Source organism: Microtus oregoni, unplaced genomic scaffold, assembly GCF_018167655.1.
Source record: "Microtus oregoni isolate MIOR12 unplaced genomic scaffold, Mior012 000032F_ref0000030, whole genome shotgun sequence".
Lineage (NCBI taxonomy): Eukaryota > Metazoa > Chordata > Mammalia > Rodentia > Cricetidae > Microtus > Microtus oregoni.
Window position 1 is genome coordinate 22,133,109 of NW_024543091.1, and position 15,838 is coordinate 22,148,946.

Consider the following 15,838-nt stretch of genomic DNA (forward strand, 5'->3'; position numbering starts at 1 on the left):
TGTGTGTGTGTGTGCGCGCGCGCGCGCGCACACACACACACACACACAAGGTGGGAGAGAGAAATGTTTTCTATTTTCTTATTGAAGATTTTGGATGCAGATGAGACATTCAAGAAATGTAGTTTTTTTTTCTTTTGGTTTTTAGAGACAGGGTTTCTCTATGTAGCCCTAGCTGTCCTGAAACTAGTTCTTGTAGACCAGGCTGGCCTCGGACTCACAGAGATTCTCCTGCTTCTACCTCCCAAGAACTGGGATTAAAGGCATGAGACACTGCCAGGCCATTAGTGTTGCTTTTAGTTCAGGCTTTTCTCTTTCTCTCTCTCTCCTTCCCTCCCTCCTTCCCCGCCCCCTTTCAGATAATTCTTTTTTCCCCCTTTTTTTTTCGAGACAGGGTTTCTCTATAGCTTTGGAGCCTGTCCTGAAACTAGCTTTTGTATACCAGGCTGGCCTCCAACTCACAGAGCTCCGTCTGCTTCTGCTTCCCAAGTATTGTGATTAAAGGCGTGCACTACCACGCTTAGTCCCAGGCTTCCTGTTTAAGAAAGCCTTCACTGCCCAACAAACAGACTAGCCATTTGTTATAAACTATTTACATTACCTAGTAAATAAAAAAAAAAATCAACTCCTTAGCCTCGCTAGCCACGTTCTGAGCGTTCAACACCATCCTGTGACTAGTGGCCAACTACTTAAGAGCACAAAGTGCAGCTCCTCAATCATTGCTGAAAGGTGTTTTTTTTTTATTAGCCGACCTAGGGGTCTGTTCTGTCTATGTGTGGCTTTGAAGACCAGAGAGGGATTGCACTTTCATCAAAACCTGCAATAACTTGTTTTTTTTTTTTCTTTTTTTTTGTTTGTTTTTCGAGACAGGTTTTCTCTGTGGCTTTGGAGCCTGTCCTGGAACTAGCTCTGTAGACCAGGCTGGTCTCGAACTCACAGAGATCCGCCTGCCTCTGCCCTGCAGAGGCCTCTTCCACGCAGCTCCGCCTTGAAGATTAGAGCCATTCGCTTTCACACCCTAGTGCAAGGACCCTCCCCGAAGCGCACAGCCAGGAAGCCTCAGATCCCAAGGTCGCAGCGCCGGCCGCTGATCTGATCACGTGGTGCCGTCCCTCGCACCCCGCCCCCTCCCCCCACCGTCGCCGTCCCGCCCCCGCCCGGGCCCCCGCCCGGCTTGCACCGCCCCCCTGTCCTCACTGCGCAAGCGCGGGCCGCGAGCGTGGGGCACCTCGAGACAGTTGCGGGCTGCGGAGCGTGGAGGTTGGCGGCCTGCGTTCGGCCAGCTCCAGCGGCTCACAGGCTGAAGTAACGAGGCGCAGCAAGCCGAACCTCCCCGCTCCTCCTACAGCGTGGGCCATGGAGACTCAGGTGCTGACGCCGCACGTCTACTGGGCTCAGCGCCACCGTGAGCTGTATCTGCGCGTGGAGCTGAGTGACGTGCAGGTAAAGGCCAGGCTGCGGGCTCCGCGCGGGATCGCGGCCCCGGGTACCCTCCGCCCTCCTTGCTTGTAAGCGTTCCTGCATTGCGCCAGTGGAAGCCACGAGTGGGGTGCCCGGCCTCCTCCCAGGGCTGCAGGTGCCGTCGGGGGTCTCGCGCGTGGCCTCTGGCTTCTCCTTTGTTCCTGGCAGGCGCCCTGGGGAGCCGTATCCAGGTCCTGGTGGCACGGCCGCTGGCTCGCGGGTTGCCTGAGGCCCTCAGAGACGTGGGATGAGCTCTGTGGGTCTGAGGTGCGGTGTGACAGTGGCCTCCTGGGCCAGGACTGGACTCTGAGATCCAGCCAGGGCGGCCCACTGACGTTCTCAAGGCCCGCTGCTGAGCTGGGTGTGGGGGGACAACCCCTCAACCGTTCAGTGGTGGAAATCTACATTCCCCCCCTCCAAGGAAATAATTTCCATCCTCTCTCTAAGGCTGTGAGCTCAGCTTTGCATAAAGAAATTATCTTGTTACATTAAGCACAATTTTCATCTCATTTGCCTGCTAATGTGAGCAAATCAAATCCCTGGGAACTTCCGTGTCTCTAGCGAGACCATTGAGTATTCTGGTCATGGTGGAGCTAGTGATTTTGGTCTGGAATGTTCTTTCTACAGCCATCCTTACTCCCTAGTCTCCTTGACATCCAGGGTAGTCGAACGACCTTCTTTCTACTTTTGTTTCTTGCTCATAATCTGACACTTTTCTGTATTCATCAATTCAGCTGGCATATTTCCTTTGGGGGTCTAGGTACTGGGTGTCCAGTTGAGTCTAATCTTTGCTTCTGGAATGTAAATTGTTTCCCCTTGTGAACGATGAAGATAATTCTGGCCAGAATGTCTTTGAGTAAGCAGTGACATTGCATGGAGTGCCATTTAAAGTGTTAAGCTAACCTGAACTATGCTTTTCTAGAATAGGATGAATACTTCTCTTTGTTTTCTTTCTCTTACAGGATTCTTTGCTAAAATAGGGGGAAAAAAACCATTTAAATTTTTATATTTTGGAGGCAGTCTTCCTACATAGCTCTGTCTGGCGTGGAACTTATGTAGACCAGGCTGGTCTTGAACTCAGGGATCCACTACCCTCTGCCTCCTGAGTGCTGCGATTAAAGGCGTGCACCACTATGTTCAGGGATACATGTTTGAAATATGTTAACAGGGAGAGTCGTGAGTTTGGAGGAAAAGGTGGAATTTTCTTTTGGAGAGCAAAAATGTTTTTAAAGAAATTTTTGGAAGAAGTCTCTCACCCCACATGGAGGTTTTATCTTTCTGGGGTTCACATCTGCTATTCTGAGGCATTTTAAAGCAACATGTCAGTACTGTGTGTAAGATACTACAGGTTTATAGAGGAGAGTCAGACAAGCACCCCTTTCCCAGGGCATTCTGACTATAAGGAAGCATATTACACAAAACCATAAAGGTCTGTTCATGAATATGTTTGTTGATAATGTTGGGGTTTGGTGTTGAAACAGGTCCCTGGCATTAAAGGAATTCTTTGCCTCTCTTTCGTTGGACTGGAGGTGACTTCCAGAAATGGCATGACTTGCTGTCTACTTGGTACTGGGAGAACTTTCCAGAGTGCTCGCTCACCTGTAGCTAAAGCCAAGTTCATTGTAACTACTCTCTTCACAGCCGGGGGTGATAGCGTCTATTAAGAGGGATTGGAGCCTTGGTGCTTGGGAATGCAAATGGAAGAGGGAGCTCGCTGTAGCTTAGAGGCTGTGGGTTAAACCGGCGGTTCTGAAACAAAAGATGAGGAGAGGCCTACCTGAGAATTCAACCGTGGCCGAGAGAGGAGGGTGTCTGGTATTTTTTGGCGGGCACAGACCAGATGTTTGTGCTTCTACAGAATTATGCATTAGGTTTTGTCTCACTTTGCTGAGGTTTCAGAGTACTCTTTTCAGAAGTTGTTATTCCGTGAGATAGTAATGTTCAACTGGTCTGGCTGTGAACTTAGTGACTGTCAAGAGCTGCCTGTTTGTTTTCTTGATTAATCTCCTCAAGTTGTGTTGAAATGAGCTTTAGCTCAAGGTTTGACTCGAGATGAAGCAATTCATTTGCTCAGTGCAAGCCATTTAAGGACACCCACTCTTGTTGGTCCTTAAGGAAAGGTTCTGGGCTCTGGGGCAGCTCTAATACCTCTTTGCCTCTGATAGCATGTCATCCAGTTGATGAGTGGGTTTCAGAGCGTTGGGGATGATCAGTTCTGCCCCCCACCCCCAGGATGTTGGGCACAGTCCAGTTGTCACCTCAGTCTTCCGGTTGCAGGGTCAGTGACTGATGAGAAGCCACTGGTTTTGTGTACAGGAATTGTGTGCAGAAACAGCTTCACAGTGGCCTTGTGCTTGAGGTGAGTAATAGCAAAGGGGCAGCGGGGGAGTGGTGGCTTCTGTTGAAGGGCAGCATCAATGGACAGGTCTGCCTCAGCCACCACAGTTGTTCAAGCCTGTGCTCATTTATCATTTAGCAAGATTTCAGTTGTTTTGGACAATGCACAGCTCTGCTTGAAAGATACCTTTTTTTGTCAGTGTCTGGTAGAGAAGTCATCGAAAGTGTGAACTTGGGCCCCCTTTCTTCCATTTACTAGCTGGTGACTATAAATAATATGAGCCTCATTCTCTTCATTTGCATGAATGTGAATAATAATATCTAATTCACAGGGAGGGCCCTTTTGATGTTTGAACTGGTGTTAATAGTGATTTGTGAGCCTGGCGGTGGTGGTGTACACATTTAATCTGAGCTTGCGGGAGGCAGAGGCAGGCGGATCTCTGTGAGTTCGAGGTCAGCCTGGTCTACAAAGCTAGTTCCAGGACAACTAGAGCTGTTACACAGAAAAACCCTTTCTTCAAAAACAAAAAAACAAACCAAAACAACAAAAAAGGTGATTTGTAAATTCTAGTGTTCCAAACAGGCAGGTGGAGTTATAGGGCTGTGACGCCGAGTCTTAGATGAGAGACAAACAGCAGTGAAGCAGAATGTCGCCGTTAGCAGACTTGTCTACATATCATACGGTCAAGATGGCTTTTCTGAATAAACTTCAGAAAATTGGATTAGGAGAACTATTAATCCAAATGGCAGAAAGATAGGATTCCTGTCTGTGTCATTCCCAAGAATCATCTTCAAGTGGGTTAGTGAACTGCATGCGTGAAGTGAAGCTGCTGAAGAGAGCCGAGGAGACTGTGGTGTTAGACACGGAAGAGTATCCTAAGAAACCAAAGCCTAAACCCTAAAGGAAAAGCTTGGTGAGTAAGCTTGTCCACATAGCAAGTTCCAGGTTAGCCAGGGCTATATAGTGAGACCCGGTCTCAAATTAAGGGAAAAGATTGTGTGTGTGTGTGTGTGTGTGTGTGTGTAAGTTTGAGACACTGCATGTGTGGAGATCAGAGGACAACTTGCATGGTCAGCTCTCTCCTTCGCATTGGGTCCAGGGACTAGAACTTGACCGAAAGCTTCCTTGCTCACTGAGATATTCTGGCCCAAATGAGACTTTTGTTACTGTTGTTTTTCCGGTCCTCAGTGAGGCTTTTTTTTTTTTTTTCGAGACAGGGTTTCTCTGTGGCTTTGGAGCCTGTCCTGGAACTAGCTCTGTAGACCGGGCTGGTCTCGAACTCACAGAGATCCACCTGCCTCTGCCTACCGAATGCTGGGATTAAAGGCGTGCGCCACCATTGCCCGGCTTAGTGAGGCATTTTTAATACAGTTAGTATGAGTATTCATTGGTAAATTTTTTTTTTTGAAAATCAGTTTGGTAGTGTCTGGTTGAGTTGAAGATATGCTTAACTAATTACAACTGCATTAGTCTGCTTTATTTCCTTTTAAGCCATAAATAGAGCAGAATGTCAGCGGATACTAGTTATGGATGGCAATGTTTGTTATAGTTTTCAGTGTTTGGTTAATTGCTTGAAATATTTCACAATAAAATTTAGAAACTCTACATTGTTCATAATCACAAAGCAAAAATACTCATAAAGTGGTAAACTCAGTCCTTTGAATTGATTCAGGTATAAGGCCATGTACCTAGGTACTTGATGAAAACATGAAATACGAAGTGGCATTTTCAGGTTGCTGTGGGCACACAGGGCATAGCTTGCTGAGTAAAAGCCTTGTCTAGATGAGTGCCATGGAAAAAATACAGTGCTGAAGTGGTAGGGGCGGTTTTAAATTAAGCAGTCAAGAAAGGCTTTATGGGGAAATGATGTTTGAACCAAGAGAAACTGGAAGGATAAAGAGTTATGCAGGAGGCATGGAGTAGGATTGGCGTTGTAGCTCAGAGGAAGAATGTGTTCTTTGAATGCTTGAGAGGCCATGGGATTGATCCTCCGTGTCACACACAAAAATAGACAAAGAGGCACAACTGGGTTGGAGGTGGGGGGGCGGAAAGAAAAGAAACCCAGAGATACAACATTCTGACTAGTACCCAGACTTAAACACAGGCCTGGGACTTGGAGGGTTCTAGGGGAACAGAAAGGACATTAGTATGTGTGGGGTGTTGTAAGGAAAAGAGGGAGAGGGGGAGGGTTTAAAGATGTAGGTCATGTAAAGTCTTGTTACCATGGCAAGGAGCTTGGCTCTCATTTAACTATTGAGGAGTTCTGAGCAGAAAGATGACTCCTTAGGATCTGTGTTTTAAAAATTGCTCAGGGGCTTGCTGGTACAGCTCAGTGGTAGAGTACTTGACAGCCTGTGGCAGGGGCCTGTGTTTGCATCCCAGCACCTTGTATGTGTGTGTGTGTGTGTGTGTGAGGGGGGGGGTGGCTCTCTGCATCTGCTCTGTGGCTTTTAATGGAGCATTATGATGTGAAATTAAAAGGACATCCCCCTTTCTTTCTTTTAGACAGGGCGATCTTAGGCTGGCTCTGTAGCTGAGGATAACCTTGAACTTCTTTGCCTCATGCCTCTACCTCTGGGTAGAAGGATTACAGAGCTGGCTTTGGAAGATCCTTTTTTTTTTTTTTCCTCTTGAAGGTTTATTTTTACTTTCTGTGTATGGATTTTTTGTCTGCATGTGTGCTTGTGCACCGCGTGCGTGCAGTGTCTGTGGAAGCTATGGAGACATCAGCTCTCCTGAGACGGGAGTTTAGACAGTTTGTGAGCTGCCGTGTGGGTGCTGGGATCAAATACAGGTCTCCGGAAGAGTTGCTAGTGCTCACAACCACCGAGCCGTCTCTCCAGCCCCTGGGAGAGCATTTTAAAAAGGAGGTTATAATAGCATGGGCAAGCAGTAAGGTGGCTCATCTAGAGATGACCGTGGAGCTGGAGACTGTGAACAAAGTGAGATATGTGGAGATAAATACATCATCAGTCAAACATGGGGAGGGAGAGAAAGGAAAGAACCAGCATCGAGCCACAATGATTTTGATGGAAGCCCAGAGTAGCCAATGGTGTTTTACTGAAATGGCTAAGACTAGAATAATTTTAGAGCCCAAATCAAGAGTCCCTTTTTGTACATAAACAATTTCCACATATAAACAGTTTTGAAAAAAGAGTCAGTAGAGTTCAGGACAGTATTTTGTTTTGAAAATTAGAAATTCATGATACCTTAGACTTAACTGGTTGCAAAATGCACCATTATTTTATATAGGATGGAAAAGGGATGCTGTTTAAACTAAGGTACATGCCTCCTCATCCATTGCAGTGTTCTTTTGTGTTGTTTTAATTGTTGAAATCTCAGATCTTACTAAAGGTGTCTGTCATTGTCTAGTTAGAGGCCACCAGAAACACACTTGTAACCAAACAGGTGGGGTTTCAGTGAACATCCCTCTGGGAAAACCTGATGTCTTGTAAGAGTTTTGTAGTGTTTGTGTGTTTTTTGAGACAGTTTCTCTGTGTAGCCCTGGCTGTCCTGGAACCTACTCTGTAGACTAGGATGGCCTCAAAATCAGAGATCCACCTGCTTCTGCCTCCCAGGTGCTGGGATTAAAGGTGTGCACCACAATGACCCAGATTTTTTTTTTTTTTTTTAAAAAAAGAAGCCATGCAAGGACTGGCAATGCCATGCAGTGGCAAAGTGCCTGGCCAGCACGTGCAAGGCCCTGGGTTCCATTCCTGGCACTGAAAAAAAAAATGATCCTTGTGAAAATGTGGGATTATTACATGGAGAGAAGAGTTATTGGGAAATCCTTCCATGGAAAGCAGTAGCTGGTACATTCAAGACTCCCTCTCAAGACAAGGAATAAGGATGGAGAGGAGTCTGAGCTAAGTCATTGTGGGTCTTCATGTCTGGATTCCACCTGCACGGGTCCTTATCTCTGAGACTTCCTGCAGAACTGCTTCCTGGTTGTGGCTTCAGGCCTGCCACATTAACTCTGCTGCACAGGTTCTCATCACACACAGGCAAAGCTAAATATCCATGATGTGAATGAGAAGGGCAACCCACAGTGTAGAAAGTTCACCAACTCTGCACTTGTGTCAAAGGTTAAGAAAGTGGGTGCGTTGCTTTACTTTGACTCCTTGAGCAATTACCGAGGCTTGGGGGTATAGAGCAAAACATGACCAGATTCCTGCTGTGGAGCAGCGCAAGTCCAGAGGATCAGAAAAACTAACAAATAATAACTCAGAACAGTGTTGAAAGTACTGTAACAAAGGCGAGTTCAGGAAAGAAGCTGTTGGAGGTGAGGGGAAGAAAGGCATTACAACTGACATCCTGCAGGCATGGACACTTAGATGCTTTAAGAGGAGAAAGAAGCCAGTGACGCCTTCGATCCCAGCACCCGGGAGGAGAGGTAAGCGGATCTCTGTGAGTTTGAGGCCAGCCTGGTCTTCCAAGGACAGTCAGGGCTACATAGATAGACCCTGTCTCAACAAAATCAATCAATCAATCAATCAATGATTGATCAGTCATGAAGAGCAGCCTTCAGCTCCTCTCTAGTACAGCTATGCTGGTATCATTTAAAACCTTTAGGCAATTTATTGGCTCATAATGATACATGTTTCAGTGTACCAGGTAGCTATAACAATATTAAAGTTCCATTCACCTAGCAACACAGCCTTCTTCCATGTAAGTTACATCCTCCGAGATTATTACTGTCACAGGGTCTCCCTTCCTCCCACTCTCCTTCAGTTTTGAATTTGTTTCTGGAATAAGCCTTTTTAATTAATTAATTTGTTTTTCAAGACAGGGTTTCACTGTATAGTCATAGTTCTGGCTATCTATAACTAACTCACTCTATAGACCAACCAGGCTGGCCTTACGCTCGAGATCCATCTGCCTCTGCTTCGTGAGTGCTGGGATTAAAGGTGTGTGCTACCACACCCGGCTATTTTAAATGTATACGGTTTATTGCGTTTTCTCTGTGTGTATGTCTATGCACCACGTGCATGACTAGTTCTTTTTTTTTTAGTATTTATTTATTTATTAAATATACAATATTCTGTCTGCATATATGCCTGCAGGCCAGAAGAAGGCACCAGATCTCATTACAGATGGTTGTGAGCCACCATATGGTTGCTGGGAATTGAACTCAGGACCTTTGGAAGAGCAGGCAATGCTCTTAACCACTGAGCCATCTTGCCAGCCCCCCCCCCTTTTTTTTTAAATGCATGACTAGTTCTTGAGGAGGCCAGAAGAGGGCATCAGATCCCTTGGGGCTGGAGTTATAGATGGTTGTGAGTTACCATGTGTGTGCCGGGCATTGAACCAGGGTCCTCTGGAAGAGCAGCTAGTGCTCTAACTTGCTGAGCCATCTCTCCAGCCCTATATAAGCCTTTCGAAAACTGAAAGATGTCCTTCCGTGACCATCACCTTTGGAGAGGTTGAACTTAACATGCACAGTGTGCTACTGGGCTGGGCCTGCTCTGTTTTGGATGAGTTAGCACCTGAAACCTCTGGCTCACAAACATGTTTAACCACCTACTTAGCTTGTGGTATGGCCAAGTATGTCAGCTTTGCTTGGACATATCTGTCTGCCTGAGGAGAGAAAACCAGGCCACCCAAGCCTCTTTTGGTCCCCTACCCAATGGAATTAGGGCATGTGGAACATAAGGAAAGACCTATGTTGGAAACTTACCGCTAAGACATCCCAGAACTATGTAGCCTCCATGATAATATTTACATGGAAATATGTGTTGATTGGGGAGTATATATAGTTCAGTGGTAGAGCACCCACCCCATCATGCACAGGGCTCCGAGTTTGGTCTCCAGCAGTATGAAAAACCAAATAAATTAAAATGTGCAAAGCGTGTCTGTTTCTCTTACTAATGACCCCCCCCCCCACAATATCCCAGAGATGTAGTCCCCCTTTTCTAGTGGTTGACATGAGACTAGAGTCATCCTTGCTATATTTAGTGGAAGAGATTATAGATTTAGTTCAGTTTTCCCTTTGGGATGAATCTTACTTTTCTCTCCCTATCTGTTTTGGAAACACAATACCAGAAGATGAGGGACCCAGTTCCCAACACAGCTCCTAGTGAATTCTTGGGAGTGGGTCTGAAATTAGGATAGAGATTGTTGTCTTGCATAATTCCAACGAGTCAAGGCAGGGTCATCACGTGTCCTCAGCCTTATGGGTCTGTGTACCGAGCAGAGGCCCTGGTTTAAGCTGGGATCTTATGCCCCTCTGCTGGGCTTGCACCTTCAGATTGGAGACGTAGAGTACTGGGTACTGAGGGTGGCTGGGGAGTGGTCAGGGCACAGGAATGCACTTGGAGAGCTGTGTCTTGGTGCTCTGGTGCATAACTACCTGTAGTCCTGTCTTGGATGAAGGTCTTTAGTTCTGTCTGTCCTCCTGTCTCAGAGACTGCCCAGATTCTGGCCCTCTGTGTGAAGTTGATTCACTCAGCTTTCACTCTGCACAGAGCATGTAGGTGTCCATTGACCTGGTCCACCCTCTCTTCCGACTCCTCTCAGTCTTGGTGGCTTCCTTTGATGAGTGAACGAGTACAGAGAGCTGAGAGTCAAGCAGAAAAAGAGATGTATCAGTTACGATACTGGGACCGTACCACCTCTCACGTAGCCAGCCACCGTGAATTGTTGGTAGGAGATGGGCTTTTTTATCCTCAGGCTGCTGAAGGTGTGCATTAAATTAAAGCACTTTCTGGGGATAAACTAGAAATCTGGAAAATTTTGAGCCTGATGCTCCTTTTGAGTTGGAAGTTGAAGGTATGTGGAGCCTGAGGCTGTTGGAACCACAGCAGTGTGCTTCGTGTTTGTAGACGCTGTTGTGAGCTCAGCTTTGTTGTAATTGTTGTCTTTATTTTGGTACTTCCCACTTTGGTGAAGGTGTTCCCAACCACTCTGTTCCCATTGTGTTTGTTCTCAACTCAGATAACCCTTGCCTGCATGTCCATTTTCAGTCTTGTTCTTTGCTTTCTTCTCCCAGAAAGTGACTCACCCATTCCACTGGGTGATCAGGGCTGTAGCTTCAGAGATTTGTCTGTTCCCCCATCCATCTCACATAGCCCCTTTTTAACCATCCTTCTAATGGACTGACTCACAGCCTAATCATTTTGCAGAGTTAGAGCAGTTCAGAGTCCTTGGAAGAGGATGTAATCAGCTAGGTGTCCCCATAGACACAGAAACCCACAGAGATGTGAACAGACTCCCCACTCTTAGTGGCGAGGCACAGGGTAGGAGGTCAGTCTCCAGGAGGAGGAGGGGAGGAAGTTCCAGCTTTGTTGTAATTTCTCCACGTTAAAATGTCTCTTGTGTCCCGGTCTTTCTTCACAGAACCCTGCCGTCAGCATCACGGAAAACGTGCTGCATTTCAAAGGTTAGTATCTGGACAGATGGCTGCAGCCCTCGGTGGAGATCCAAGGCTTGACGGTGGTTTCTCTTTTTAATTTTTTTAAAAAAATAATTATTTTATCTTTCTATTTATTTACTTATTTTGTTTTTGAAACAGGCTCTCATGTTTCAAGTATATAGCCTTGCATTGCCTGAAACTCAATATGTAGATTAGGCTGGCTTTAAACTCATAGAGATCCCTACCTGTGCCTCCCAAGTGCTGAGATTAAAGGCACATGTCACCATACTTTGCAAAAATATTTATATTTTAGAACTGGGTTTGTGTGTGTTTGTGTGTGTGTGTGACCACAAAATCCGAATGAGTGGAATTGGAACTGGAGTCACATATGGTTGTGAACACATACATGGGTGCTAGGAACTGAACTCTGGCCCTTTGCAAGAGAAACAAGAGCTGTTTATAACTGCTGAGCTGTTTTTCCAGCCCCAGTGTTGATTTTTAAAAATCAGAGTTTTGGACCGTCTGGATGACTCCCTATAATCAAGTATTGCCACACATCAGTGGCTGTGTCTGTGACCCAAGCTAGCACAGTGCACAGACAGAGATGCAGGTGACACTCACACACATAAGTATTTACATTTTAATTTATTTAGAAAAAAAAGCAGTTATAGTGAAAACAAAGATGGACAACTGTTGTTGCTGGTATTTTTTACTCTTTTTATTCTTTTGGTCTTTTTGGTGGGGGGCTGCCACCCAGCTTTCAAATGAATACACACAGGCTTATTCTTTCTTATAAATGCCCAGCTTTAGCTTGGCTTATTTCTAGCCAGATTTCCTTATCTTAAATTATCCTGACTACCTTTTGCCTCTGAACTTTTTTCCTTTTCTTACTTTATATATCTTACTTTCACGCTTACTCTGTGACTGACTGGGTGGCTGGCCCTGGTGTCCTCCTCACCTTGCTCTCTCCTTCCTTCCTCCTTCTCTGTCTGCCTGCCAGCCCCCGCCTATCCTTTCTCCTGCCTCACTATTGGCCATTTAGCTCTTTATTAGAACTTTAGGTGTTTTAGACAGGCAAAGAATCACAGCTTCACAGAGTTAAATAAATACAAAATAAAAGATCGCAACACATCTTTGCAGCATTAAAACAAATGTTCCACAGCATAAATAAATGTAACACATCCTAAAATAGTAGTCTACATTTCCCCCTTTTTGTCTAAATAAAAATGAAAGGTTTTAATTTTAACATAGTAACACTAAATACAACAAAAACAGCTATCAAGTAAGAATCACATTTACAATATTCAGTCCATTTGTATTTAACAAATTCAGAGAAAATCCTCCCATCCATCCTATCTTAGTGACTCCAAAGTTTTATACCTAACTTATTTTCTATCATAACTAAGGAAAACTATAATTATTTAGTCTTTAACTCCATCAAAGACCCAGAAGAATGTAATATTACCTAACAACAGAAACATCTTGTTATCTGGACAGTCACCCAAAGTTCCTCTTTAATATTAGGATATTAATTTTCATCCTACAGGCCTAGAGTATCTGGCAGACTTTTCAGTGAAGCAGGAAATTTGAAAGGTTGTCATGCTTTGTATTGTCAAAGTTAGTCAGTCTCTTTCCTCTGGGTCTGGCAGACTTTTCCGTGAAGCAGGAATTTTGAAGAACTGCCCTGCCTTGCTTTGGTAAAGTTCAACAGTCTTTTTCCTATGTGTCCTGCATGTCTAGTCTGCATAGCACATTTTCAGCAGTTAAAAGCAAGAACAGTTTCTTTGCCCAGTGGCTAACCTTGCCACAGTGAAAGCAGAATTCTATGGAGTTTCTTCAATGCCCATTATCTCTGAAATAAATTGATACTGGCAGGAGCAGATATTTCTCATTGTCATGAAAAGGCCTAAGTTAACAAAACATTAAAAATGCTATATATATAGGTCTGTATGATCTAGAAAACATGTCTGACATAGCTACAAATTTGACTGTTATAAATGAATACTAATATATGTTTCTGGATTATTCTCAATAGTTTATAATAATAGCTTTCAAAAACTAGAATTTTGGCCAGGTGGTGATGGTGCATGCCTTTTTAATCCCAGCATTTGGGAGTCAGAGGCAAGTGGATCTCTGTGAGTTTGAGGCCAGCCTGGTTGGCAAAGCCAGATCCAGAACAGATTCCAAAGCTACTAAGAGAAACCCTGTCCCAAAAAGTAAAAAAACAAAACAACTAAAATTTTACCTTACATTTTTTTTAAATATTTATTTATTTATTATGTATACAATATTCTGTCTGTGTGTATGACCGCAGGCCAGAAGAGGGCACCAGACCCCATTACAGATGGTTGTGAGCCACCATGTGGTTGCTGGGAATTGAACTCAGGACCTTTGGAAGAGCAGGCAATGCTCTTAACCTCTGAGCCATCTCTCCAGCCCCTTACCTTACATTTTTAAATGAACTGCATAGGTATAATACTTTAAACAAGAATAGAAACATGTGTACAATATATTGTAAAAAAATAACTTTAAATTTGTATCAATATACAAAAATCCTTTAAAGAGTAGAAACATATATACAGTGTGTTGTAACAAAAATTACCCTAAATTTGTATCAATACACAAAAGTTCTTTACACAAAAGTCGAAACATATATACATTGTAACAAAATTGACTTTGGATTTGTATCAGTATGCTAAAATTCATGCCAATGCAAGATATCTAAGATTAATAGTTGTCTTTTTATCCTTTATGTCCCAAAATTATAGCAAACATCCATAACCCACCAAATAACCGAAAGCTACTCATAATGCAACTCTTGGGAATGTGGGTGTTGGGTGGGTGAAGGCATTTTTTAGGGTCTGTAAGAGAATTTGAGATAATGGCCAAGTTCTAGGAAGACCAGCTATGACCTTTGTTGAATCACTTGTCAAGTTTCAGGAGGTCTCTCTTGATCAAACCAGATTCATGTTAATTGGAATGAGCCTCTTATGTCCTGTGTAAACAAAAGCAAAATTACTTCTCCAAAGCATTTTTGATTCCGCTTGACAAATACATTTTTTGGCTTTTTTAAAGTGAAGGCATTCCTAGGGTATATAGGCAGGTTTATTTCAACAGTCCCTTCTTTTTTTCAATTCCAGGTCTCTTAGCCGCTGTTTGCTATGAGCATTCAAAAAATTCAAAATCGGGGGCTGGAGAGATGGCTCAGTGGTTAAGAGCATTGCCTGCTCTTCCAAAGGTCCTGAGTTCAATTCCCAGCAACCACATGGTGGCTCACAACCATCTGTAATGATGTCTGGTGCCCTCTTCTGGCCTGCAGGCATAGACACAGAACATTGTACACATAATAAATAAATATTAAAAAAAAATTCAAAATCAACACAATACTCTATAAGACTTAGACTCCCTATGTATGCCCCATCTCTACGTGGCTTATTTCTTTTATATTACTTTTACCCTCTCTTTAAAGACTTTATTTTTAAAACTCACTTTTTCTATTCTTTCTTAAGCCTACACACCTTGTAAAACAACACGCTGGAAACTGTTTAGAATTTTTCCATCTGGACCTCTTTCACTGCGTATCTTTTAGGCATTTTTGACTGTTAGGCTACACCTGGATTGTCTGTGCAGCTCTATCCACCGGCTCCGCCTGCTTCTCACGTTGGGAAAGCCAAGCCTAGAGACACAGCTTGGTTGGAGGCTCGTGCCCGAGAACTGCATTAAACCTTTCTAGCTATGGAAGCCAGTATTTGCGTTGCCATAAGTGGCTTTTACTTAGCTTGCCATTTCTAGTCTCTGTTTAGCACTGCTGGTTGGATAGCAGCTCATCTTAAAGGAGCTGTAGCCTTTTTTAAATTTCCTTTTTTTCCCCTACCAGCTTTCTTAGGCCCTACATGGAAATTTGGCCCCACATTGGTAGGCCAAAATGTTGTTGATTTTTATTTTTTATTTTTGGTTTTTTGAGACAGCATTTCTTTCTGACTTTGGAGCCTGTCCTGGAACTAGCTCTTGTAGACCAGGCTGGCCTTGAACTCACAGAGATCCGCCTGCCTCTGCCTCCCAAGTGCTGGGATTAAAGGCGCGCGCTACCACTGCCGGGCTGATTTTTATTTTTTCTTTGCTCCTTGTTCTTTTTTTAGGGTTCACTGCCCAGCTCCCAAAGAAATTCTTACTTATAAATGCCCAGCTTCAGCTTGGTTTATTTCTAACCAGATTTCCTTAAATTATCCCAACTACCTTTTGCCTCTGGGCTTTTCCTTTTCTTCTGTTTATCTTACTTTCACTCTTCCTCCTGACTGGCTGGGTGGCTGCCCCTGGTGTCCTCCCTTTGCTCTCTCATTTGTTCCTCCTTTTCTCTCTGCCTGCCAACCCCGCCTATCCTTTCCTCTGCCTCACTATTGGCTGTTTATTATTGACTCTTTATTAGAACATCAGGTGTTTTTTTTTTTAATATTTATTTATTTATTTATTATGTGTACAATATTCTGTCTGTGTGTATGTCTGCAGGCCAGAAGAGGGCACCAGACCCCATTACAGATGGTTGTGAGCCACCATGTGGTTGCTGGGAATTGAACTCATGACCTTTGGAAGAGCAGGCAATGCTCTTAACCTCTGAGCCATTTCTCCAGCCCAGAACATCAGGTGTTTTAGACAGCAAAGAATCACAGCTTCACAGAGTTAAATAAATGCAA

At 44.2% G+C, this 15,838-nt stretch overlaps 1 protein-coding gene across 1 annotated transcript in view; it reads left to right on the top strand.

The window, feature by feature from the left end:
• The first annotated feature begins 1,193 nt into the window (after positions 1-1,193).
• Hacd3 (3-hydroxyacyl-CoA dehydratase 3) overlaps positions 1,194-15,838 on the top strand; it is a 36,694-nt gene continuing 22,049 nt past the window's right edge. The window contains exons 1-2 of the mRNA XM_041679561.1: positions 1,194-1,440; positions 11,132-11,174. Coding sequence (XP_041535495.1) covers positions 1,354-1,440; positions 11,132-11,174 — 130 coding nt within the window. The 5' untranslated portion in view covers positions 1,194-1,353. The remainder of the gene's footprint in view (positions 1,441-11,131; positions 11,175-15,838) is intronic.